The sequence below is a fragment of the Mchenga conophoros genome, linkage group LG6, assembly GCF_057382185.1.
Source record: "Mchenga conophoros isolate Kocher_MC1m ecotype Shallow Benthic linkage group LG6, M_conophoros_male_GT1.1, whole genome shotgun sequence".
Classification (NCBI taxonomy): Eukaryota; Metazoa; Chordata; class Actinopteri; order Cichliformes; family Cichlidae; genus Mchenga; species Mchenga conophoros.
In genome coordinates this window covers 34,170,259-34,198,147 of record NC_140531.1, presented here as the reverse complement: position 1 = coordinate 34,198,147, position 27,889 = coordinate 34,170,259, and the positions used below count along the sequence as shown (strand labels likewise).

The 27,889-nt window shown below is 40.7% G+C and overlaps 1 protein-coding gene across 2 annotated transcripts; it reads left to right on the top strand.

Annotated features, from left to right (window-relative positions):
• The first annotated feature begins 371 nt into the window (after positions 1-371).
• Positions 372-26,769, top strand: mafgb (MAF bZIP transcription factor Gb). Of its 2 annotated transcripts, none has more exons than XM_085277657.1 (3): positions 372-643; positions 15,844-15,909; positions 18,318-26,769. In XM_085277657.1, exons 2-3 carry the CDS (start codon positions 15,874-15,876, stop codon positions 18,795-18,797), a joined length of 516 nt encoding a protein of 171 aa, XP_085133783.1. In that variant the 5' UTR covers positions 372-643; positions 15,844-15,873; the 3' UTR covers positions 18,798-26,769. The 2 variants fall into 2 exon arrangements, with proteins under 2 accessions (XP_085133783.1, XP_085133782.1); XM_085277656.1 differs by lacking the exon at positions 372-643 and adding an exon at positions 13,366-15,711.
• The last annotated feature ends 1,120 nt before the right edge of the window (positions 26,770-27,889 follow it).

Below are 27,889 nucleotides of genomic sequence, written 5' to 3'. Positions count from 1 at the left end.
AAGGTATTTCATAATTTTTTTAAGTGGGTAAATATTTCGCATTGAATTCTTTATTTTAATCTCTTTGTTTACCCGTTTTCATACCCTAGTCCCTATTTCAGCTGCATGTTCAACACAAAGGGGTAAAATTCCTAAAAATACACAACATTATTAAAAATAAATGAGTCATAAATGTGGAGGGCACTGTCTTTCACTTGTCGGGTGATAAATTTCCATTGCCTCTCAGAGCATCGCTGCTTTAGTGTTAGATGGTTGTGTCGCCGCTCTTTGTCCTATTGTTGGATCAGAGGTTCAAATGTTAGCTCTAAGTATAGAGATGTGCACAGCTGTCGTGTCACGCTTTCCACCCTGCCTGTTGTTAAAGCACACAGTAGTAGTGTCTCGTGTCTCTTTAAAAGCGGGTTGCGTAGATCCTTCATGAATGAAGCCACGTGATCCAAACATCATTTGACGTCTGGCGCCTCCGACCATAGACTAAAACAAGCGGGGAAGGAGTGGATATATCTGGAGACCTGCGAGAGAAGGCGTGAGCGGAAAAACATTTCTCCAACTGTCTGTCTTCTCCACACCGGGTCGACGAACCGTCGGCGGACGTCAACCTTTCGAAGCTGCGGGTGGGCGAAAGGCGCCGGTTTGACTTCTGGTGAGTCAGCTTTGTCGAAATCAAAACTGAAATGTCTTCAGAAAGTGCTGAATGTAGAGGTGTTTTGCTGAGTGTGCACGGCCGCCGTCGCTGCCGCTCAGTGCGGGCGCACTGCCGCCTGTCCCGGTGTGCGCTGCCGCCGCCGTCGCCGCCGCTGCTGCTGTTGTTTAAAGGGCATTAGTCTGGCAGTGCTGAATCATCATCATCATCATCATCATCATCGAGGTCTTTGGTACATGCGCTACTGAAACGCGGTCGGTCGCTCTAGCTGCCACGCACTACCGACCAACCGGTGATTTCATAATAAGACAGACAAAGGGGGCAGGATGAGTGTGGCTGTCAGGCTGAAAAAGAAGTGTCGGAATTAGATGACCGCGCGGAGACGCGGCGGTGCCCGGGGATTCCCTTGTTTTGTGCCTGTTAAATTTCTAAATGTATAGTGTTTACTTAAAGCACCGAAACCCCCCTCGGTAACGGCACATAACCTCAGCTTTTTCTCTGGCTGTGCCTCGCATTTGGAGCGGCGGCAGCGGCGCTCACACAGACCGGACATATCCAGCTGCTGGTTCAGATGTGATATGACCGTTAGTCAGCTGTTTGTTAGCTATGTTGGGATTTAGGGCTCTCATATATGAGCGTCTCGTTTGCTCTCTGGTTGTTTAGCTGTAGGTGGAAATATAAAAATATGTAAAAAAAAATTCTTTCTGTTTTTTTTTTTTTTTAAACAAGGCAAAACACGGCTGGCTGTCATGCTGGAGCGTCGATAGCTGTCAGACGCCCAGCGGCTAGCTACAGAGAGAGAGAGAGTATTGTGGCCGAACTGCCCGAGTGACTGTTTTGACATTTGCTTTGTGTCAGCCGCTTCACACAGACAGCCGCTCGCTTCGCGTATCACTCAGCAACAGTGAGTATTTTTTGGCGTTTTAAGGACTTGTACTACCGGGTTTACTCTCATAGAGTCTACTCGGTTTTCCGGCCGCGGTGCTGCTGCTGCTGGTTCACCGGCTTGAGCTCGCGGCAGAGATGCTGATTCATCACAACGTTCGTATTTCTCAACGTTTGCGCGAGCAGAGCGGAGGCACGAGGGAGCCATGGCAACATGGCACCGGCGGCAGGCGGGCGGGCGGACAAAGGTCTGGCGTAGAGGGAAGGAAGGAGGTCTGTTCACGGCGGTGAAATTAGACCTGGTCACGGAGTCGGGGTCAAGGATAGGTGTTTTTAAAATGGTCCTAAATGTGTACATTTTTGTAGTATTCAGCAAACACTAGTTAATTTATGTGCACTGGAGCACGATGTTTGTTATCTAGTGGCTTAACCCCATGATGTTTGAATCCCCCAAGCCTTTGTTTAGGGTTTTTTTCTGATTGCCTAGACTTCGGATGTTTTAAAGCCAAAGTAATTTTAATTAAAATCACATTCTGATAAATTAGGCCACGATACTGACGGCCAGAAGCCATGTGAAGTCAGTGACATTCACCGTTTACGAGCGAAGAGGGGCGAAATAACGGTTAGCGACGTGAAATGGGCGGGTCTACCGTCGAACTTTTCTCAACTTCAACGGTATTTAACGAAGAAGCCACCAATGAGAGCGGAACATGCGGCTGATTGACATTAGAGAGTTACCTAGGTAACCGGAGCTTGGGTCCACTGCATACCAGGGTCAGATACAAAACGAGCGAATGGAGGCGGCTTCAGACCTTATAGAGTTAACCCCTCAACCTTTAGTTCACTTTTTAATAAAATAAATAAATACAGTCTGATTTTGCCAGATTAAAAACAAGAACCTCCTGTGTAAATATCATTAAAAATACAGACACAAATGAAGGCTGAGGGGAAGGACTGATTCCCATGGCGGTTAATGAACCCACACTGAGACGTGTGCTAAAAAAGGAAGCTATAATGCTGTGCAACAGAATTTCCTCTGATTGATCTCTTGCGGATGGGCCATTATCTTCTGCCTATGAGTGCTGCAACTCTTAAACACTGAAGAGTAATAGGGAAGCTCTGTGGGCACAAGAAAAACAGAAACTTCACCCCCCTAATGACTCCATATCAGCAGCTTTAGTTGGAGTCAGCACTCTGCAGAGTGTATCAAAAGTATGTAGTAAGCAAGTTGGCAAGTACTGTAATAGAGGGTCATAATGATGAAACAGTTGTATCAGTATTGGAGAGAAGAGCACCACCACCAACCCTCCCTCTTCACTGTCTTTCTTTCTCTCACACACACACACACACACACACACACACACACACACACACACACACACACACACACACACACAGATTTTTCCCATTTCCTTTTCTCATTGCATGTACGCACGCACACACACAACCTAGGGGCTAAGCTTTTTATACTTGGTATCAGTATTTAATCAGTGCTTGAAGTGCATTTCTCTGTCAAGTACTTTCCCATCCTTCCCTGGTGTTCGCGGTAATTGAACGCTGACCAATGCTTATGTGTGCAACTTTGCTGATGGTGGCAGAGCGGCGAGGCGCGCAGAGCAAAAGGGGGGGATGAAGGAAGAGGGAGGAAGAATGAGAGATGGGATTTGTGGAGAGATTGAGAACAAGGACCTTTTTGTCTTCAAGGCATTCCCCTGAAAATGCTGAGGCGAAGCAAATGCGCTCTCGCTTGACAGATGGCGTTTTCACTTGTTACTTACCACAGCTAGTTTCTTTGCCTTGTCGTGCGTGTGTGTGAGTGTGTGTATATACATGTGAGAGGTTGCAAAGAAAGCAGGAGATATAAAACACCTACAAGAAGCTAAGATCTTCCTGCTGTAGGGCTGTGTGTGTGTCTGTGCGTATGCCAAGCACCAAGGTTAAAAGCTGTGTGTGAGTTCCTGCCTGCACTGTTGAGGCGTAGAAAGGAGATGTAACAAAGGGAAGTGATTTTACTATCAGTTGGCCATTACAACATTTGGTGCATGGTGGTTGATTGCGTTCTATCTCTTCTTGTCTGTCTTGAAGCCTCGACGAGGAAGGAAGTATATGTGTGTTCATATACACTGTTTGATGCCCTACGTGTATGGTGGTCAAGGTGTTGAAGCATCATGCAGAGCAGTGATAGTCATAGTAAACAAAGGGCCTCACATGGAACATCTGAATGAAAATATCACGCACACATATTGCTGATGAATGTTAAAATCCATTAATTTGGGTAGATATAACAGATTGCCTGAATGTTTTAAATAATCCCAAAACAAGCCTGAGACAACTAGTTCACAACCCCCATGCTTTTATTTTGAAAGCCCAGTCACTACTAAGGTCATTCTGCAGTCCAGTTCAGAACAAGATCTAATGCAGCTGGGGACAGTAGCTCTTGTTCTACTCTGGAGATCCGCTGTTAGCTTGAGGGTCACTCATACTGAACCTGCAGCAGGTGGAGAACGGGTGCTGCTGTGCTCTAACTCACAGAGGCTGCAGAGCAGAACGAGGAGCACCAGCAGCAGTTGAAGTCAGGGTTCCCGTGTGCCTCCTTTCACGCAGTGTTTATTGATTTTTGGGTGGTTGTTTAGTTTTCTTTTAAGGTTGTAGGGAATCGAATTGAGGTGGCCGTTAGGCTCTGCTCATGTGTGATGTAGAGCCTCCTTTGGCTGTGTTTATAAGGAAGGATGATTTACTGAGCTACAACAGGAGTTGGGTATATTCAAGATGGTCAGCACAATCTATAGACAGAGGTTAAAGTGGAATTTGGCAGATGAAAAAGACTGCTTGAATTGCCCAGCACTATCAGCAACACATCGTATGTGGATCCAGTGAAAAAAATTCTAGAGAGACTCTGTGTATTTTCATATATATATTTATATATGTCCTTTAAATTTCCTTTCTGAGCATTTCTTAGCTTCGAAAAATAATCCCTCATCTTCACTGCCTGTCCTTTTTTTTTTTTTTTTTTTTTTTCCATCTGTGAGAGTGATGTTATCAAACTTTTGTGGAACTGATATTTTTTCCTAACTGATCAAATGTTCTGAGGCTGTTGCCAACAGCATGCCTCGGTTTTGTTACTAATGCTTAGAACACATATTTTATTTATTGGCTTAGAACTGTAAATCTAGTTTTTCCCTCTAAAATACATCAGCACCTATTAATTTGGTCTTAAACTGAATGTGGACACATTGATGTCAGTACCAAAAGGTTATTTTAGATCCATACCCAGTAACTGTGAACAAAGTCTGAGGACATGATGTTTAATGATGTTTTTGTTCTAAAGTAAAGAATTTTATCTTAAGGTTTTTTTTCATGATTTTTGTATCCATTCTTGCTCTGAGATTGCATTGAAAAAAGAGACTGCACAAAGGCAGCGTTTATTGCAGGGCTACAGCTCTGGATTGCATTAGATTGCACAGGTGTTTCTGATATTGTGTCCACCTCCTCTGTATGTGTGTCTGCGAGGAAGAACGCGGTGTTTGTGAACATAATTTCTAAGTAGTGTTTGCATGTTTATGGTCTTGTTTACTACTGGGAACCATTTCAGAAGTCTTGTTTTGCTTGCAGATTTCTAAAAGAGTGAGAGGGAAGTAAAATGCGATAAGTAAACACGGGAATAAAAGATTGAATTGCAGTGAGAGAGAGGAAGAGAGAAAAGGAAGCAGTGGGGCAGATCAATAGTTGAGTGTTTTTTCTCCACAGTAATGATGAAATATGGTGTAAGCAGATCTGGTGCATAATCATTGCTGTGCTCCACTGTTTTTTTTTTTTTCTTCAGTTTTCTTTTTTGCTTCGATGTGAGTGCGCAGCTTGTCCTTGTGTTATTCTGTCTCCGAGTCTGTGTGTGTGCGTTTAATGTACCCGCCCTCCACAAGTGCTTCGACTGCTTATTTCATAACCTCCCTGAGAACCAGAAAGTGTATGAAAATGAGACAAATCTCATTTCAGCATGTCAAAGGGATTTTTTTATTTTATTTTTTTTAATGGAAAAAAGTTGAAGTTCAGTTTAAGTTGTTGATCTAGATTTCGGTCCTGAATCGATTGTGTCGTGCATTTCAGTGATCGGTGAAGTGATATTGTAGTCTTTGAGTAAAGTTATCAAGTTTTTCCTTTGTGGGCCTTTGGGCTTATTTTGGAGCTTTTAGAGATGCCGCCAGTTAAAAAAAATAACACTCACACATTCATTCCATACCTCACCAGTGATGCAGCCATGAGATATTGTGATTGGCTTGTAGCGGCGAAGATGCAAGGCCCTGGTAACAGAAGTATCCGCACCAGCGGTTGTCTACCAGTTGCATCATCTCTATGCCAACTTGCCGCATTTTTTAACTGCAGTGTGACGATCCCAGGATTGTGGTATGAATTTCTGAAGCTTTAAAACACACACAAACAGAGTGGATCAATGCCAAGGAGCAAAGAGAGGGAACAGAGATACGTGTGCGTTGAATGTGGCACCGGCTTTGCTATCACCTGTGGCATTAAATTATTTCCAAGCAACAATGGTCCTCCGGTGTCTCGACTGAGTTTTCATTTCCCCTCCTCATATTGAAGGCTGGCTTGCAAAGTAAACATCAGACCTATTCTCAAACAAAACAAGTGCATGTTTTAGATCTAATCACCTTCAGAGTGAGCAAATGTAGCTGATGAGGAATTAGCGTTTAGGGCCTGCTGAAGCTATGGAACCTTTGTTTCATTGTATTTTCTGCATCTTTTTTTCGTCTTATAGTCATGAAAAAAAGAAAAAAAATATTATATATATATATATATATATATATATATATATATATATATATATATATATATATATATATATATATATATATATATATATATATATATTTTGTTATTAATTCCTTCTCAATCTGTTTGACCTTTTTGTAGAAGCAGCTGACTGCACCTAATGATTATTTTCACCACCAAGTAATGTTACTGCAGTAATCTGTAATTTCTTGTCTGAGCTGTGGTAATGATTTTTCCACAGTCCAAGGTGACATCTTCAAATGCTTTGTTTGTTAGACAGTCCATAACAGATATTAAAGTTAGTTCCACTAATTGCCCTTTTGGAAATGGGCTTTTTGTCTGTGACTGTCAGATAAATACAAAATAAAAGAGTAGAAAAATCTACTTAAAACTCACTGTTTAGAGTAATCTGAAGTCTGAGCTTTTGGCTCACAGGCTCAAAGAGGCTGTTACTCAGTGCCTGTACAAATATTTTGTATTTATAATGTCATATATACACAAAGAAAAAGTATAATGGGTCCAGTTTTAGCCTGGGAAAAGCTGGAAGATCAGGCTTTTTAAATCAGGAAGTTGTTTCAGCACTATTCACTTCACAATTCTTGGCATTTAATCGTGTTTCTTTAAAGTAGTAGAATTGTTTATGGTTTTTACAAGTGAAGTTTTGTTAGTCATGTGTTGTTTTAAACTGCTGCGTTTAGCAGGAGGATAAATATCCGATTGAAGGGAAGCAGGCAGCACTGCTTCGGTAAAATGTCCACATACTCTGCCCCTCTGTGCGCATTTAAATATATCGTAATACCCATCATACCATCTTAAAGGAAAACCTTAAAATAGTCACGGAGAATGTCGCAGTGCAAAAGAGACCACTGCCCCCGAGTGCACCTCTGTAAACCACAAACATGTCTCCTCCTCCCTGTGGTAAAGGTTTTCTGATGATACTTTCCCATTAATGTGACTGATAATGATGAATGCCTCCCCACAGAGTCGCGCCGTGCTTACTTTGCTCTTGGACTCGAACTTTCTCTTTGTCTCGAGTTTGTATTGCTGACCTGGGATGCACGGCGTCTGGGTGAAATAAACTTATAGTGTCGTTTAACTTATCCCTGTCTCCCTCGCAGCTCTGTTTGTATGCACACACACACACACACACACACACACACACACACACACACACACACACACACACACACACACACACACACACACAGAAATGACTTAACCTGCGCTACATGCTTTCTCTCTTCAAAAAAAAAAAGCACTTATGAAAAAAAGGCGCCAGAGCTCAATTGCCTGACAGTGCAGGTTTTTTTTTGCTTGTGTTGGGAAATTTGTCATCACACTCCGACTTACTACCTGGAATGGGAAAAACGTGTCGACGCCAGGACTTTTTCTCGCCTTTAATAACACACTTGTCTCACAAACACAGACACACACGCACACGCACGCTGCCCCTTTTTAACTCTCAGTAAACTGTGAAAGTGATTCCATATATGTTTATGAGGGGCTAGAACATCAATGTCAAAGTGATTTTAATTACTAATAATGACTTAATTTGTATAACACTTTTTAATACACACAGTGCTTTAAAAAGAGAAATGCGTAAAAAGTGTGCATATGCCAACAAACAGTACATACAAACACACATTCACTGGCAGGGTCCACATCCTCAATTAGATTTGAAAACATGTTTTGTAAGAGAATTGCAGGTTCAATAAGAATAGTTGTTTAGGCTGTGTTTTGAAGAGGACCTCAGTGGAAACTCAAGCTCCCAGGTGAGGCAGATCCACGTGTGCTAAGGAGGGGTATGTGAGATGAGAAAGTGGATGAGGGTGGGGCACGAACTACTCCTGGCATTCAGAAAATGATCTTGAATTCAAGAATGGTTACATACAGGCAATGGTGTGAACCACAGCAGAAAAGTAAGGGCAAAATTTAAACTAACCTATGGAAATTAGTTGTGTTAACAACTCTGCCTCCAGCACCAGCTTAAAAAAACCAGAGAGCTGAAGGAAACGTACATTTTTTTTTTGAACGCCAGCAGTTGTGACGTTACTTTCGATGTACGGTGTCATACGCTCATGTCACAATGCTTCTTTTTTTTTTTTTTTTTTCAAAAGTTGGAGTAACTACAATTTTTTTCTGACTCTGGTGGGCTGAGTTGAACCATTTTGCAGACCGGTTATGGCCCCCAGGCCACATGTTTGACACCCTTGGTCTAGACTCCTCTTCTCCATGACTTTTCCTGTGTTTTCTCCATCTCCTCATTCTGTCTGTGTTATCATGCTTATTTCACGCTCTGCATAACCTCCAGTTAATAGCTTCCTTTCCTAAAACACACACGCGCACACACACTCTCAAACACACATAGCCCATACTAGTGACTTCTCTCCTTGTCACTCCTCAGCTCCTCAGACCCAAGGTCCTGTATCGCTGCTCCTCCCTTTTCTCTACACACAGGTTGCCATTATCTCTGATCTGATTCCTAATTCTCAATCAGACTCCACACAGAGCTCATCGTTAATTATTTACCGACTCCCTCACCATCTTCGGCCCACACGGGATCAATGAGAGCTACTCGCTCTGTTTTTTAACAAACCCAAGGTGGACTGCTGCCAGGAGCTGAGTTTTGTAGCTGTCTGAGGTTTCAATTCACTCTCCCTACGTTTTGCTTCCTTTATGTCTTTCTGTCATGTCCTCTCTACGACCTACTGTGCGCGTCTACTGCTTCACTCAGCTGCCATCCTTTGTGTTTCCCCCCCGCTATTGCTTAGAGAAATGCCTGAAGGAGAAGACGCAGTTAAAGCAGTTGTTATTGTCGGATTATTCAATAAACGCAGCAATGCCACTGCATCACAAATGACTTGTGACTCTTACAATCTATTCTTGATCATTGGCTATATATGCTCACTTGTTTATGTGCGCAAACACCCACTTGTCGCAGCCCCCGGGTCATTTTTGGAGCGCCTAATCTGGCCATTTATTTTCCACTGTGTGTGTCTGCAGCAGGCCACCGGCTCTTAAATAGCAAGTCTCTTTCTAAGAAATTCCTCTCTGTGTGGCAGTAGAGGCCGGGGCAAAAGGTTCTCGCAAACAAGATTAATTAGAGCTCTGTCTGAAGCCAGCCGCACAAAGAGAGTTCATCATCCTGTTTGTCTGCGAGAGAAAGCAGTCTATGTCTCATCATGCTGTGTCCTTTGTTCTTTTTAATCTATCTTTATTAGCCCCATGATCACATCCTGCTGCACTATTACCCTGGTTTTCATCCTGGGTGCAAGACAGAATGATAAAAAATAAAAGTCAATGGCAAAACTAAAATTAGGAAGCTTGATTACCAGCAAGTAAGAAGATCTTACGTGTAATGTCATGGCATAAAAGAAAATCATTGCAAATGCATTGAGGTGATTTAAAGGTGACTACTGGGAGGCTGACCTCCTCAGGCAGGTTGTTCCAGTGCAGAGGGGTCCTGATGCCAAAAGCACAGTCACCTTTAAGCAGTGATTATATTCTGCTGCAGCGTGGGCAGCTGGAGACACTACGGTTGACTTGTAACTCATTTCATAGTTCTTTGAAGCCAACTACACATGCATAGTTGGTGCAATGTCAAGTCAAATCTCTGCAGACGAGTCTGCATAGTCATGCAAATCGGACAGACATGTGGAAGTACACTAAAAACCTTATCCTGACAAAATACACATCGCCTGGACCCTAATAGCCTAATGAATGTGAAAATTGTAAAACGCCTGTTCATGTGGTTAAGCGACCCTAGCCCCCTTGAAAAGGTAGGCCTGAGACAGCGCATGACTATCTCAATAAAAATCTCTTTAACTTACTAACAAATACTTTGACACTATGAAACTGTTTCCGCAATGAATCCACAAAATGCATAAAATTATTAAAAAATTATGAAGCTCTGCAAGACTGATGTCGGAAATGTGTGTCGAAGGAGAGCAAAAACGTGCCTCTTCCCAGTAGATCATGCAGTCATGAGTAAAGCCAGGAAAGTTGGACCCAGTAATCTAATAGTTCACATCGAATGTGAAGTGAAGTTTTGCCTAGCATCACGGCAGCAACCTGGTTGAGCTTTGGTCATACGCGGATCGTTCTCTAAATGTTATAACTGTGCGCTGTCACCAGGGGGCGCTGTCAAAAACGACCTGCCTGTAAGTTATTCTCGTTCTTTATTGTGATGTTGTTGGTTATTCAGCTTAGCTCCTTCTATTTAACAGAGAGAAGTTAAAAGAAACAAAGAACTTCTCTGTAGTGAAGTGAAACTGAGTGTTAAAAACAACAGTATTTTCTATGCTTCTATCTTTGTTTTGAACTCTGCTGCCACTTCCTTTTCTGTTCAAGTAAACTTTTCAACCAGTCCACAGTCTACCTTTGCATAGCATCATTGCCGTCAGATGTGCTGTTGAATACGTAGGTTGCTTGCATGCTTATAATACTTCACTATGCATAGCCAATGGAAACACAGTGTTATGAATACAGTCAACTGGAAAAATGATAAATATTTGCCTCTAGCAGGCAACCGGATAAGGAGGAATCAAGGCTCATACAGGGATCAACGTGTCTCTTATGCAGATTGGGGAACAAAAGAAAAAGGCCTGAATGAAGGAGGATATGTCAGGTTACTTTTCTCCCAATCAAGAATGTTTAATTTCATTTTGCTGTAATCAATAAAAAGGGTAGTATAAAATTATTCTTGAACCCACAAGGACATCCAGAGGGCGGTTAACTTCTATCATCGCCACTTTTGTTGTGGAAATTTTTTTGTTGAGAAAGACGGTCAGCCGACAGATAGTTGTCGCTGAAATGTTTGCCTGGGGAGTTGCAATATGAGCCTTGGGGAAAATAAATGCTTGAATTTTTTTTTTTTTTTTTCCCCAAGTCTGAGTGTGGATGTATTGGTTTTATTATTAATAGCTCTTATTTGCAAGACTATCCCCCTGTCCCTTCTGTGGGATTTGATTTGTCAACAGGAAGAGATGTGAAGTCTTTTCTTTATTTTGTGTGTTAAAGAAGGTTGAGGGGAGAGGGAGGTGGTCAGCAGTGGTTTCATTGCATTGGATCAGCTTCAGAACTTTTCTAATTGGAGGTTTTAGTTGTGGTCGTTGCTGAGTTCAGGGTTTTTGGGGGGGCTTTATCCCCCTACTCGTCCTCCTCCTCTCTCTCCCCCACTCTCTGTACTCCACAGCTAAGCTCTTACAAATGTGTTGAGGATGCATTTTCACCGAAATGCTTTCCCACCCCCCCTTCCTCCTCTGTCCTTCTCCTCCTCCTGCTCCTCCCTATTCGCTTGCTTCTCTTTTTCTTCTCTTCTTTCTCCCTTGTCATTTGCACCCCCCCCCCCCCCCCCCTCGTCTCCTCACACCCTGTCCTCTCTCCATACTCAGCATTTTTCTCGGCTGTGGGTGTGATGTCTCTGTGTAACGCTAATCAGCTCTGGAGACGTCAGCATTCTTTCAGTCCTCCTTCACCACCAGCGCCCCTCTCCTCTTCCTCCTCCTCTTCTTTTCTGTCTTCACCTTGCTATCTTTTTTCTCCCTCCTGACTTTCTCATCTTTTTTTTTTTTTGCCTTCCAACCATATTCTACTCATCTTCACCACTTCTCAGCTCTTCTGCCATCCCTGTCCTCACATCCCATCCTCCGTGTTTGTGTGTGTTGTCTCTCTGCTGTAACCGTAAGCAGCTCTGCTCTTGAGTCGTCAGCGTTCTTTCAGTTGCTCCATAAAAATACAGCCTGCCACAGCAAAAAAAAAAAAAAAAAAAGCTCTGTTGTAGCAACAGTGGCTGTGGCATTGACCACACCGCAGCGATCACCTAACAAGCATGATGGGAAGGACACCTCTGGCCCTTTGTGTTTGTGTGTCCACCCAAGATGAATGGCGATGCCTTTGCTCAGCAGATGATCCTCAACCTGGGTGACTTACAGATGCCCCAAAAAGACACAGTTTGTTGCAGTTTTATCCTCTGGTCTTAGTCAGTTTTTTGAAATTTGTTGTTGTTGTCTAACCATGATGGATTAGGACATACAGGTTTTTGTTTTGTGTTGCTTCTGTAAAGGTGACACAAGGTAACGCAGACTCTGATTTACCTGTTTGCAGATAAATTATGCTTATGTATGCAGTTACCCTCAAAGAGCCAATTAATTAATGCTGAGCGCTGCACCCAAAATTTTTATCACTGTTTTTTTCTAGTGGTTTTGCAGTTTTACACACTTTTTTTTCCAGGTGTAAACAGAATGTTAAAACAAACAAACAAACAAACAAACAAAAAAAACATTAAAAAAAGTAAAGTGATGAAGTTCTGGGGGTTTATACTGTGTCTTTTGACACTGCTTGTAATTCCTCAGTGTTTGGTTACGGTTTATAAATCTGATTACATTCGGTGGTGTTGTGATAGAGCAGAATGATTCAAGAATAGACCTGGCACCTTTTTGGAAATTAATTGGCATTTATAAAGTGGAAAACTGATTTATAAATGTCTATGAGCCACAAATTTATAGCCAACACAGGATCACCAGTTAACCTAACTGCTTTGAATTGTGGGAGGATGCCAGTACACTCCACACAGAAACACTCCAGCTGCCCTAAAGATTCAAACAAGGAACCTTCTTACTGTGACTTGATGGTGCTAACCACTGCACCACCATGCCAACCTTTTATGTTGCGTATATAAACATCTAAAGTGCCTTTTAAAGTGCTTTTAATTACGACGTTAAATGTGGTATCAAACCTCTGCAGTATGCGAGTACGACATTGTTTAAAACACTTGTGTACTCGCAGTCAACCATTTTGCATGTGTGTTTTATTGTGCCCCGCTGGCATAGCAGCAGGGTAGTGTGTGTGTGTGTGTGTGTGTGTGTGTGTGTGTGTGTGTGTGTGTGTGTGTGTGTGTGTGTGTGTGTGTTTGGCAGCATGCTTTTTGTTTCTATGTAGATGGAGGATGGGGGGGTTTGGGCACAAGGGAAATAAACCAGTGCCTGTCAGGGAAACAGCCCCCTTTATGCCCCCTCTGTTTGCATCAACCCAACCCCCAGCAGCTAACCTCAGTCTTCATGTCTTTGATTCATCTTTTGTGCGAGCGTGCAGCTCAGCTGTGGGAGGCTGCATCCTAAAAAAACAGAAGAGTGCAGCGGCACATTCAGCTCTCAAGAAGAAGCTCTTTAATAAAAGATTGTGTTTAACTGACTGATCGTAACTCATTAAGAAGAACCTTAAGTGCTGAAGTCAAATGCTTTAAATGAAGCTGTGCCATTTCTCCATCGGATTAAGCCTCGCATGTTATTGCGCGTTTTTTGTTGTTGTTGTTTTTCACTCTTCACCACTTCCTTGAGTTTTAAACTGTTTTTTTGTTTTTTTTTAACTTGCTGTGCATTTGACATGTTTTTTTGTGTGTGTGTGCATGCATAATTATTTGTATGTTTTTCTTTGATCTGCAGCTATTTATATCTGTAGGATTTGTGGCAGTGCATGCACAAACACTGAAGCCCCCTCACAAACAGACAGGCAGGCAGTGATGCGTTGTGAGGGAGGCTCACTAACACATTTGGTGTCTTTTGATAGAAAAAATGGAAAGAGTCGTGTTGCCCGGTATCATTTAAATGTCATCACACCTAAGAAAGGTGTGATAACGCCTTCGTAGAAATTAGTCCAGTGAGAAAAGTTTCCACCTGACCCCCTCAGAATAGCTTTATTATAATGAAATGATGCAAACCACCATACTGTGAAACTGTTACGTTTGAGTTACAGGCCCTCAGAGTGCATAGGGGTGGATCTAAAGCTGTTTTGTTTTCCAGCATATTTGAGCCCTCATAACTAAGAGTACATGAAATAACCACATAAGACAGGACTGAAAAACACATTTAAGCGTTGTTGAAAACTGCAACCAAATCCATTTTATAACCACTCCAAATGATTCTAGTCTAAATGAAAACATTTTTTTCTATAACTTTAAGCATCAATAGCAGGGGATATATCATAGACCCTGGATCTTTGATCTGTTTTCTGATAATTCACTGGAGAAAACCTCTTCAAAAAGTACATCTTAGGGTAAACTTTCAACTTATAACACCATATGATGGGATAGGTGGCTGGTCAAAATATGAAAGGTCTCCTTTGTTACAAGGCTAATCTTTTATCTTGGATTCTTTCTGAGTCATCCAGGGTACCAGTTCTTGTTTCTGTTATTCTACGTTGTCTTCTTCTTTCGGCTGCTCTCCTACATCATAGACCTAAAATTCCAACTTCTACAACAACGACTTCTGAGGTAAATGAAAGGCAGCATTCATCTGTGATATATCCCGTGACAATAATGCTCAACGTTAATAAAGAAACCTTTCTGGATTGTGACACTTTGAGGTTTGTTAGATTTTTTTTTTTTGTGTGTGTGTGTGTGTGTGTGTGTGTGTGTGTGTGCGTGTGTGTGATTTGGGGGCTTTAAGACTGATGTAAATTTTTACATCGTCCATTGCTTTGTAAGGTCCCCTTGTGAGGCTTTAATCTGAGAATTATTGCCATTGCTGTCTCTGTTTTTAAAATGGATATGATGACTTCGGGCTTGATTTGACTCTGAATCTGAGGGATGCTGCATGCTCATTGGCTAATGACTCGTGATTGACAACCATATCTTGTATTGTCCTCCCCTTAAAGGGAAGAAGGGAAGAACAAAAAGTCAAGAGAGGAGAGCAGAAATTTGTGTTGCAGGAGAGAAGGGAGGGAGTGAGATCCGGAATCTGCTGCGTCGTCATGACTGGTCTCATGATGATCGCTCAGCACCAGCTACAATAGCCGCCCTTTATGAACACACACAAACACACAGGTCACCAAACAAAGATTCTCATTGAGAGCTTGCGGAGATGCTCATCATGGAGCCGTGCGCTCTAAGGGCTGATCTCATCCTTTGCGTTTCCACGCTCGGTCTTTGTTGACTTCTGATTCACACATTTGTATCTCCATTCTTTTTTGTCTCGTTTCCACTTTGGTGCAAAGGCATCAATGATTTCATTTTTATCCCCAGTAGGTGTAGGTCTATATCTGTTTTCTGCTCATCTTTGGTACGGAGAATGTGTGTGTGCGTGCGTGTGTGTGTGTGTGTGCGTGTGTGTTTGTGTGGACGTTCTAACAGTTGGTTTTCCCCTGGAGTCCTTCCCACAGTTTTTACCACTTCCTCTTCACTCACACTCATTTCATTCCTATTGGCAGAAAGCCAGCCAATAAGAGCGCAACAACACAAAGGTAGTGGGCAATGTCAGTGTAACCACAAGGAAACAGGAAGTCAGGAAAATTCTAAGAAAAGTTTCTGTCACTTTCACTCATACAATCTCACCCCGATACAACAGTGGAACATGCTCCCACAACATAGTAGATATAGATTTACCATGTCTCCACTCCTCTTGGTAGGTATTGGTTTGCAATTTTTTTTTAATTGACTGTTAGAAGAGAGGGTGTCCTTAAACACAGTTTATTTTAATGTTTTTTTTCTGTGATGTTTCTCTGCTTATGTTTTGTGCTCTCCTGCATCTCCACAGGTTCATTCAGAAGAGCAAGGCTCTTGTGGCATGACGACGACTAACAAAGGAAATAAAGCCTTGAAGGTAAGCAGGTGCATGTTTCAATTTTATTTTAGTTATACAGGGTAAGCTGTTGGGTAAGTTAAAAACCCTACAATATTCTAGAGAAATGAAACAATCAGATGGTCCACTAACAGCAGGAACTTTGGGAAGAGAAAACTTTTAACGGGAGACCTCTAGCAGAACCAGGCCCAGAAAGGAGTAGACATCTGCCCTTAAAGGTCGGAGAATGAGCGGAAAGAGAAGAGAAAAAAGAAAAGGACACAGAGCCCATAACAACATACGGGAAAAACACAAAGTAGTAGATTAAAGATAATGATATGCAGCAGTGGCATATAAATGCATGGCAGTGGGAAGAAGTGCTCAGGTCACGGGAAGTCCCCAGCAGCCTGAACCTATGACGGCATAACTAAGGGATGCTGATACACCAGTAAATACTCATTTCATATTTATTCACAATGCCATTTATATTGTAAGGGAAAAACCCCAAGATATTAGAGAGACAATCCCATATGAGGTGGTGATGGCAGAGAGGAAGAACGACTTTTAACAGGAAGTTGACTGTGGCAGAACAAAGCTCAAGGAGGGGCCGTTATCTGCTGAGATTGGGTGAGGGGAAGCAGAGAAAAAAGGAAAGCATCAAAATCAATACCCCTATGCCTAATGGACAATTTTGTCTTCTTATGCTTCTCCTTTAGTGATTACCTACCCCAAACTCAGTACAGTTTGAGGTCAAAGATCAAATGAGAAAAGAAAACTTTCTCAGAGGACCGCAGAATTTAAAAAATGCCCATCTGAAGCCAAAATGATGCTAGAAGGAAGGCACACCTCTGGGCTTTTTGAAATGCCTCTGGGCAGTCATTTTAAAGGATTATGTAAATGAACTTGAATTTAAATAAGCAGATGGGAAGGTGAGGAGGGAAAAGAAGAGACAAAAAGAGAGCGCAGAGATATCACAGACAAGGAGAACAAAACACAAACTACAGAGTAGAGAAGAAAAACATCATTCACATGTTGTAGCGGGATAAACACACGAGGCATGAAAAACATGCTCAATGCTGGGAAGTCCCCCCAGCAGCCTGACTCTCACGGCATAACTAAGGGATGGTTCAGGATCACCTGATCCAGTCCTGGGATCTGGGAGCTGGTTACATGGGAGAGGGACCTCCTATACTACTTCTAAAAACTCTTCTTTGAATTTATCCAAAATAAAATGACTAAAACCATTAAACACAACCTGTGACAAAATAATTAAACATCTAAATGTAATTGAATAAGGAGCTTGAAAAGAAACACACACGTGTGGTATTCATATCTGGTGGGGACATCGAATTGACATAATGCTTTCCCTAGCCTCTCACCCTAACCCTAACCATCAAAAATGAGTCCCTAACCCTTACTAATCCTTACTAGCTCTCACTAAAAAACATTTTGAGTCTCAAAAATGCCTTCAAACTTATGGGGACCAGGATTCTGGTCCCCATAAGGGCTGCTGGTATAGTGAACTTCTCATTTTTGGTCCCCACAAAGATAGGAATACATAGTCTCTCTCACACACACACGAAGTTCTCTGCTGCTTGTCCAGGACGTGGTGCAGAGGGTGATCTGGGTCCATTTATGTCTGTTGCCATTCACCACAGTCATCTGCTGACCTTTGCATCAGCTGATGGAGGAATCCAAACTGTGATGATTAAATCAAAGTTTAACTCTGAATTCTTGCAGTAATGAAGGGGTTTTTGTTTTTTTGTTTATTAAATCTTTCCAGTGCTACATGTACTCATTTGTGTTTTTGTACTAGAAATATTTTCCCGTTTTAAAGCATGACAAAGTCTACATTTGCAGGCTTGAGGGTTTGGTGGTGGAGGGAATGACTTCGCCTCTTAACTGAGGCCTGAGTCATCATATGTGGTAACCCTAACCCAGTAGTTTGGAGAAAGCAAAACAGTGCATGGTAGGATGATTATTTTCTTTGTTCCCTGATTGTCAACACTTAGGATAACAATTTAATAAAAAACTCCAAGGGCCAGAGTTTGTTGGGGTTAAGCTTGGGTTCTTCAGGATTTAGAAATCGGTAAACCACAAACCACTGTTTGAAATGTGGATGGTTAAATCATGTCACAGATTTAACACGTGAATTATTTTCAATATGTTGTTAACCAAGCCACCTTTAATGGTAATTAAGTTTAGAGAAAGGTCATGGTTTGGCTTAAAGCACAACAGCTGCCACTTCTTCTAAATCTCGGTTTTCTGGGTTGGCAGGGTGACACGTGGCCACTGGAGAGTCTGATACAGGTCTGAATGTTCAGGCCACATAAACATTTCCTGGCAGTAACAGATAATATGAGGTCTTAAAGGTGTCAGGCGGGGCTTTTTACAGTCAACTCATTGCTGCTTTCTCTCTCTCACTTCTCTCTTTTTCCTGTGTCCTGCAGGTGAAGCGTGAGCCGGGCGAGAATGGCACCAGCCTCACAGACGAGGAGCTGGTGACCATGTCGGTGCGGGAGCTGAACCAGCACCTCCGAGGGCTCACCAAAGAAGAGATCCTGCAACTGAAACAGCGGCGGCGCACCCTGAAGAATCGTGGCTACGCCGCCAGCTGCCGGGTGAAGCGTGTCACCCAGAAGGAGGAGTTGGAGAAGCAGAAGGCTCAGCTGCAGCAGGAGGTGGACAAACTGGCCAATGAGAATGCTTCGATGCGCGTTGAGCTGGACGCTCTGAGGTCTAAGTACGAGGCGTTACAGACCTTCGCCAGGACTGTGGCACGAAGCCCCACTGTCGGGGTCGGGGTCAGGGCTGGAGGGGGAGGGGGAGGGGTGGCGTCATCGGTCATCGGTCCGCTCATCCCAGGGAAGGTGGCGACGGCGACGAGCGTGATTACAATAGTGAAGTCAAAAACAGACGCACGGTCTTGAGGGAAGGGAAGGGAGATGAAGGTGCATCAGGATGGAGCTTAGCTGCATCTGAGTCAATCTTCCCCTCTGCCGGACTCCTCCTCCATCTGCACTGACAGACAAACAGCCGGGCGGCCTCGCTTGCATCGTCACGGCACGCTCCTGTCACGTTATCACTTCTGATCAGTGCAGATGAAGGAAAGGATGGAAGCGGAGGAGAACTCTTGTACCAATGCAGGACAAATACACAGGGTTCCTATGGGCACTGAAGACCCGGAAATCCCAAATAATATGAAAACTGTCTTATTCCTGATCAAGAAAATAATCTGACATTTGTAAATACTCACAATGAGAAAATTCCAACAGTTTTTATTTGGTTTTCGGTGCTCAGTGCTGGTGAATCTCTTTTTAAGTACATAATAACCATGTCACGAATTTGCACACAGATTTGAAGAGGTGCCTGATCGAAATAAAATGTATAAAATTGAAATTTGGTACATCATCAAACAATCCTAAACACACATGAGAATCAGAGCATTTATTCTTGATTAGTTCTATGGAAATCATTGAATTTAATGTGACCTGCTGATTTGAGTGGCTGCAGAGAGGCCCCATCTTGTTCCACCTAGCCAAGAACTTTTTTCAGAAAAGTACTATAGAAGATATATATATTATACAATGGTGGTAACTGTATTTCTACTGTTTTGTACTGTGTTGTCATTCACATGAGGTCCAAGGTGTATTCTCTGTGTGTGAATTGTTATATATCAGGAATTCTGTGAAATTCTGTGGCGCGTGTTCGTTTTGGTATTGCTATATTTGGGTAGCTGTATTTTTACTTTGTTTTTCTTATGGTCTTTTTACTTTCAAGTCACACTCTCGCGTTCTCTTACCTACTCTTTTCTCTGTCCTTCGATTTTTCAACTCCAACTGGCTTCCATTATTACATGCAGTACTTCCTGAATTTTATGAAAGGAGGAGGGGAAAAGGAGGCAATTAATATTTACCAAAACATATTATAGGAAAAGGAGATGACGTTATTTAATTCGCTGACCTTATTTTAGTGTGGGAATTTTCAGGGAAATGGTCATATGAAGATAAAAGCCTCTTTGAGTTTTGCTTCAAAGTTGATTATTCAAGACATTTGGAAGGGCAAGTGCCTTTTCCTCCTAGTGATATGCATAGAGAAGAAGTCAAAAGGATAACTGATGAACAAATAATATGATAACTTGTGGAAGGATGGTGGAGATTCAGTGTAGATGTGTTGCGTATGCTTGTGCTTTATAGCATAAACTGACCAATCAGGAGTCAGCTAGTGACAGCATTGAACTCTTCCCGTACACTGTTATTTAAGCTGTGTAATAGCACGTAAGGACGATGATGATTATTAACAGTTATGTACCTTGGCAAGTCATTTGTTTAAAGTGGACCTATTCTGCTCGTTTGCATCTCTATATTTTTATTCTTGGACTCTAGAGAAGCTTTGCATAAGTCTCAGTGCAAAATGATCCCTATTTATTCAACACTAGTCTTTGATGCAGCCCTTCAGGTCATTTCTGTGTCTGACATGAGCTGCTTTAGCTCTTCACCCTTTTAAGGCAACCTTCTGGTAAGCAGAAGGATTGACAATGAGTTGAGAACATTCAAAACATGGTTTCATAGAGTGGCTTTGCATGATTCAGAGTTGAAATGATGCTTGTTTATCTGATACTGGTCCTTTATGCAGCCCTTCAGTTCAGTTATAGCTCCATTCCCTTTTCATTTAGGCTGTATTCTGATTGGCTGCTAATCCTAAATAGAAGATCTTTGTCTGTACTCACAGTCCAAACTATGTCCCTGAAATTACCAGGGGAATCTGCTCTCACTGACATCATACTGGGCCAGAAGTAGAAAAACAGTCTAAAGCTGAGCCTTCTCGTCTGTGCGTTTCACTCACAGGTTTTTTTTTTTTTCTATTTGTTATTTGTCCATGATAATGTATACATATGTAGAAAGAAAGGAAAAGCACAATAGGTCCTCTTTAAGTGAAAAGAAAAAGGGAGATTAGCAACAAAAAAAAAAAGAGCCTGAATTTTATTCTTGCTTTTTTTTTTTTTTTTTTTTTTTTTTTTTTGGTCTTGTTTTGGGTTTTTTTTTGCATAAAATACATTTGTCTGTTATAAACAAAGTCTGCTGTAGGTTACAACACCTGCAGGAAAACCTTTGCCTCATATCAGAGCAATTTGGGTTGCACTTTTCTTTTCTTGTTTTTACCCGCAAAACTTACAACTGCAAACTGCAACTGTGATTTCTGACAGTGCAGTCAGCGGGCATGGGTGACAAACATTTCTCTGAATTTCACATATTTCACGCGGGCTTTACCATAAAAAGTAGTCTTACGTGGTGTTCTATACTTAAAGAATCTTTGTCTATGTATGGTGGAGTCTGGATTTTTATAAAGACAATTATCTTTGCATCGTTTGTAATGACATGTATAAAAAAACAAAACAAAAAAAAGGTATAACAAAATCTGTTTGATATACAGTATCTCTCTATTTTGCAATTGTACCAAAAGTGGCTTAACTACTGAATAGCTTTGTTTTTTCTCTAGCTACTAGGCACGTGTGTGTAGCCGTGAACTAGTGTGTGGTGTGCTGTGTAGGTATGTGACGAGGTAATATAACGTTCCCTATTTCATGGATATGACTTTGATACGTGTTTGATTTCAGGCTGAAGCGGGTGATGACACAGTGAGTAACTGCACTCTTTCTCAAATCGTAAAGTCTTTGTCCTCCCCGGCCCTCATCGTTCAGCTCCAGCCCTGCAGACGTGTTAGATCATTTGCTAAACTGCACTTTGGCAGAGTTCACGTTTGTGACGTATTTCTGAGCAGGCCTCCATGTCTTTATTTTTGGTCTGTGCAGCCTGTTGCAGATAAAGTGACCAACGAGATGAGGAAGTTTTATGGTTAACCTCACACACTGCGTTGTGTTGTGTATTCAGGTCATCAGGCAAAGTAGCAAATATGTGAAACTCTGCTGAAGGCCTTTGTGGCTACATCACACCCACTCCTTCAATAACTTATTTTTATAGTGTGTGATTTAAAAAAAATGTTGTTTTTGTTTTTTTTGCTTCTGTATTTTACACGGTTATGTGTATTTAACATCGTTCCAGTTGTATTTGTTTTTTGTTTGTTTTTTTAACTGTTCTTGAAGTGTCAGGGAAGTGAAATAACAATTGTTATATGGTGTTTTATGAAGTGAAAAAAAAACTATTCTGCTATTTAATGGTTTGTCTGTCAAAGAGTGAGGTTTACCTTTGAGTACAATTGCCTCAAATATTTTTTAACCTGATTTTAAAGCTGAAAGAGAAGCAATTTACACAGATGAAAACATACATGCAGCCTTTTACCTGAACCGCTACTTCTCCACTGTGAAGAAAAATGGGTTAGCTCGCCTACTGCTGTGCAGTTACTATGATAAGTAAGGAGTGTCTTCATCTGTACAGAAATAGAAGTCAAACTGGTGAACAGTGAAAAAGGCGCAGGAGGATAAATGGGTTTGTGATTGAAAATATTTTTTCTCCGTAGTCTTTGAACGGATAAACGTTCACACGTTCAGTCAGGCGTGAAACCAGAGAGCTTCAGATGTCAAATGAAAATCACTTATCACACCTAATGGTATTGAGCAACAAGCAAATTTCAGTATCTCATACAGTGTATTAACGTGTTTTCTCCATATTAAAGAAAACGCCCTGTTTTGTACGTCCTGAATGCCGTTATCTGAGTTTTAAAAATGTATTCTGTCCCTCTCCATCAGTCTGCTGCTTCCTGCCTGTCTCACTGATGTTTTTCACTGGCCAGCTGTGCGTGCATGCGTGTGTGTGTTTCTGTCTAGCTATCTTTGTGAGGACCGAAATCTGCATTCTACTATACTTGTGAGAACCAACAGTCACTTGTGAGGACACACACCAAATTTGAAGGCCTTTTTGAGGCTCAAAATGTGGTTTTAGTGTCAGGGTTACAACTAGGTTATGGTTAGGTGTAGAGAAAGTTTGGGGCTGCTGGATCATCCAGACTCTCCTTTAAAGTTCCTGTTAAGCTTTTCTGCTCCTCTTCTCCTTCCTCCGACGGTCATCTTTGGCGTTGTACTGTAGTCGAGCCCTTCTGACTAATTGATCCATGTATTAAGCTATTGTGGAGATATTCAGCTTTTGAGCTAACAGAAAGAGTGGTATCTATTAAAATATCAGCTAAAAACATGATATTAAAATCAAAAAGGTAGACAGGTCCCACTAACCCTTCAACATTATGCACTCCACACTGTATATAAATGCCACTTGTTTTGCACATATTCAACTCTGTATATTTTATATATTTTATTATTATTATTATTATTATTATTATTTTATTTTATTTTTTTACTATTTAATTTGTAAAAATGTGTACACACACACACACACACACACACACACACACACACACACACACACACACACACACGTAGGAAAATATTTAGTATACACATCCAGAAATGCATACACTATTATATATTGTACATATATTTATTAGTTTCAGGTTGGCCATTCTTGTATTTTGCTCGTTTGTGTTGTTGTGTTTGCACATCTCTGTTGCTTGTGGGGCTCGCACACAAGAATTTCACTCGCATGTGCTGTGCCAGTGTGCCTGCACATGTGATGTGACAATAAAAAGTGATTTGATTTGATTTGGAGTGGATTTAGCCTCCACAGAACACTGAGTCTTTTAGTTTTTGTGCTTTATTTTGTGCTGTTAAATCAATTGTGAGGTCATTCACTTTTTAGTATTTATCAATATCCACACAATTTTCTGTTAGTTTTATAAGTAACACTTTATTTACACACTCTATAATATACATGCAGTCTCAGTGGAAGGGGAACCTGTCTAAACTATCCGATATCAATATAATATTTTTTTATATAATTATTTTAATATTTTGACTAAAAAAATAATTATAAACCTTATTTCTTACACTAATAGAACCTTGTTGTTTTTTTTTTGTTTGGTTTTTTTGTTTGGTTTTTTTAGGGTTAGGCATTTATTTTTAATGGTTAGGGTAAGGGGCTAAGGAGACCATTATGTCAATGAAGGTCCTCACTAAGATAGCTGAATGGGCTTGTGTGTGTTTGTGTGAGACATCATATAAAACAAGAGGAAACTCAACTTGTGTTGAGACTGTAAGTTATGTCAAATTGTACAATTACGTGTGCTGCTTCTCTGTGTTTTTATGCTCCTCTGGTTTCTAAAAAGAAAAACGAAAAAAAGAGAGAAGCATTCTGTGTAAACATTAATGTGTCAACATGTGGCTGCTGTTAAATAGACACATCTAATTATGCAAACTGGCAAAATCCAAACTCCTGCCTCACAGGAGCACTGACGCTATCGTAGTCGTTTGTCAAGTTGTCTGTTTTCCTGACTGTACAGTGTGATGTGACGAGGTTAAAGAGCTAATGTGCGGTGTTTAGCTTCTTCTTCTTCTTCTTCTTCTTTTTTTTAAATATACCTGATAAAGTAAAATGTCAGCTTGCCTCTGTTTAAATCTGGCATATGTGGTGTGGCTTACCCACTTTCACTTAGCAGTTAACTGTGAAAACACAAAGTCTTCAAATTTATTTATTTAGGATTTTTTTTTTTTTTTTTTTTTTTTTTTTTTTTTACAGGGATGCACCATTTTTATTGGCAGATATTGGCTTCAACTCCCATCAGTTTATTCAGCAAATAAGACGGCATTCAAAAACTGCAGCAACTGATGTTTGTTTGTTGTGCTCCATCAGTTTGGTGTCCATTTCTAGCTCAGAATGGGTCTCTCACATCCAGTCAGGTGCATGTGTCTGGACGACACTTAGAATACAATATTTTGTTTTCTGAAACTAATGATGGCTTCCTTCGCTTAGATTGACACGTCTGTTGACCCTCATATTTAGATTTCAAGAGAACAGCAACCAAATGCAAATGCAACAAAACCACTTCAGACCTCAATGAGGCTTCATTACGAAAGAACTGGCCTCACCTGGCCATAAAACTGTTCCTCGGTCGATAACAGTATTGGCCTGTTATTTTTGGCCATTTGATAAACAAAAGTATACTGTGTGTTTTAGTAACTCAAACCCCCACTTTAGATGAGTAACGGACTTGTAAGCAGTTTATCTCTTATGTCATATGAAAAAGGTTGAAGTCTTTTACATCTGATATTCAGATATTTGTATTTGTAGAGAATCCACGTCAACATTTGTTTTAAATTTTGTGTTGTTAATAAAAATATAAAGGACAGTAACTACAATGAGAGACAAACAAAAAAGAGAGTGAGAGGACTACAGAGTGTAGTAGCGATGCAGTAATACAGTCACTACAAAAAAAACAAAGCAAGATTTAATTAAATTCCACAAAGAACATCCAACTCCTCTCAGGCTTGTAGAACTGCAGCGACTTGTTCCTTTGATAAGTCCATAAAGTCCTCAAACCGCTTCACCTTACCGCAACAGGTTGTTGTTTCGAGTTTGTTAAAATGATTTCATTTGACTGTGCAATTATTTCAGAAGCAAAATTGTTTCAGAAACCTAATCTTAACCCTAGCTGAGTCACCAGTGAGGTTAAACATTGTTATCTGCTTAAAATTTCACAATTGGTGCATTCTTGTGTTTTTATTTATTTAATTTTTTTAATCCGTTTCTAACCGAGAATGATGCAGCCGTCATGCAAGGCCTCCTGCTGACCTGTAGAGTTCTTATTTTTGTCTTCCACATTTAAACTTCTTGTGGCATTTCCAGTGAGAAACCATGTGCCACATCTCTAAACAAACAAAAGGTTAAACATTACACAAGTTTAATCCAGACTATCACTCTGCAGACACGGTCAGCTGACACCTCAGACCTCCTGTGATTGTCAAGACATGCTGACCTTATTTTCTGCCACCCCTGCAGGGGTCGAACCCTCGTCATAATGAAGCTTTTCATCACAAACCCTAAAACAACCACTCAGACTACATCTATAAATATTTTACAGAGACAGAAAAGGAGTGGTGGAGATGCATCTGATAAAGCTCTTAACCATTTACCACTCTACTTATTCTCTCCTGCTTTAGTTAACTCAGCAGCCTACCAAGCCCTTCTTCAAAACCCACACTTCTTCCAGAAGATGCAAATCATTAACTCCTTATCTTGCTGCTTGGCCAATCGGTATGCAGGCATCCAGTGATTTTCCTGTGTAGTGAGTCACGCCACTGGACTCTAAAAGCCCTTTCACCCACCGCTGATCCTGATCGATAGGAGTAAATGAACCAAGGATTCCTTTGATCATTTTGTTTGGTGTTTGCATCAATAGTGATGTTTGTTTTTTGCATCCCAGGTTCATACCCAGCCTGCATCAAATGTACAAATAAAAAAAAAATCGTACAGAGTTCAGGTATCAGCACATTTAAATTAGTATTTATTTATTTTTTATTGTAGCAGTGTCCCCGTCAAATTTGACTCTTGATGCGAGCATTCAGCCAGGTTCACCATGGGATTTTTTTTTTTTTTTTTTGTGTGTGTTTCTAAATCTTACACATGGAAACGCAGTATAAATAATGGTCCGTTTAAAGCCTTTGAAAAGTAGTGAGTTTGTGTGAATATGGTGTAACCTAATCAGAAAAGCCCTTGTAATAGGAAATTCTGTGTTTTGTAATATTTCTGTAAGGGATGTAATAAATTATTCGATGGCAGTACTTTCTATGGGAAACTACTTAAAATGTGACAGTCTTTGTTAGTATTTATCTTCCAATTTAAATTATTGTCTTTTTTTTCTCTCTCGCTCCTTTTTTTTTTTTTTTTTTGGCAATTTGTAGATAGTGACGATGACAAGGTATGGGTAATCACGAAATTAACTGTTTCATCATCGGTCCGATGCATTGTTTAATTTATTGATGTATATAGTGTACGTTTGTTGATAAACAGCTTACTTTATTTTGTATATGACCAATAAACATGTTTTAAAATGGAACTGTCTACGTGTTAGTCATTCATGAATCTTTAGTATTATTAGCATTTTTAAGCAAATATAGTGCATTTATTATATAAAAACAGTGCGTACAATGTCATCAATTATGTTGAATATTGTTGCATTATTCTGTTGCAATAACTGCATTGATTAGTGAAGACAGTTATGTACAGGGTTTAATGAGATCAAGCAAGCTTCCTAGGCAAAGCCTTTTGTAGTACTGAAAAAATACAGTATAATCAATTAAATTAAAGTTTATACAAAAAATAGTCCATATATGGAAATGCATAAATATATAAAAGCATTTATGACATGTGTAACTATTTGCTGTACAGCAAATGAAGCAAAAAAAGGAAGCAAAAAGTTTCATTTTTCACACTGTCTGTCTGTGTAAATGGGTCATGGTCGGGAATGGAATAATGAAGGAACAGCCCACACCTGGTCATGAAACTGCGCAACATTCAACTGTCCCATTACTTTTGAGCCTCTGTAAATGGATCACTGTACAAAAAATGTAAACTTTAGTATCTAAAATAGAGAACCTGTTAACCTTCATACACCCAAGCTGTGTACTTGATTACTTTAAGATTATTTTACACTAGAACCATAACAAATATTTATTCTTTACTTGTTCTTAAACCATTGAGCACCACTGATATACAGGAAAACTATTACACACACAAAATAACACTCAGTTAGTTTAACAGAACACACAGCTTTAATTATAGTCCATCCTTACACACTTGTTAATGCGATACTGCTGCTGCAGGTGTTTTGCTTTCAGTCTGCTGCTCTGCTGCCAGTAAACCAGTACCTGTGTCTGTTTGGTCACATGCTGCTGACACTGCTCCCCCCCCCAGGTGAACACCTGGATTGATATGGGTGAATTGCGGGGTTGATAACCACCTTCATGTTACAACTTAGCCTTATAGGTGCTGTTGGCTTAAGTAAAGCCAGATAAGGAAAACATAAACTTGCTTTTTGGGACAGGGCCCTGGAAGAACAACAACAAGCAAATTTAGATTTTTAAATTCTTTGGATTCTAATTTTAATCGTAAAAATATTTAACCAGTAAATAAATAAATAAATGCGAGCGTTGTATTCCCTTAATTCTCTTCCGTCT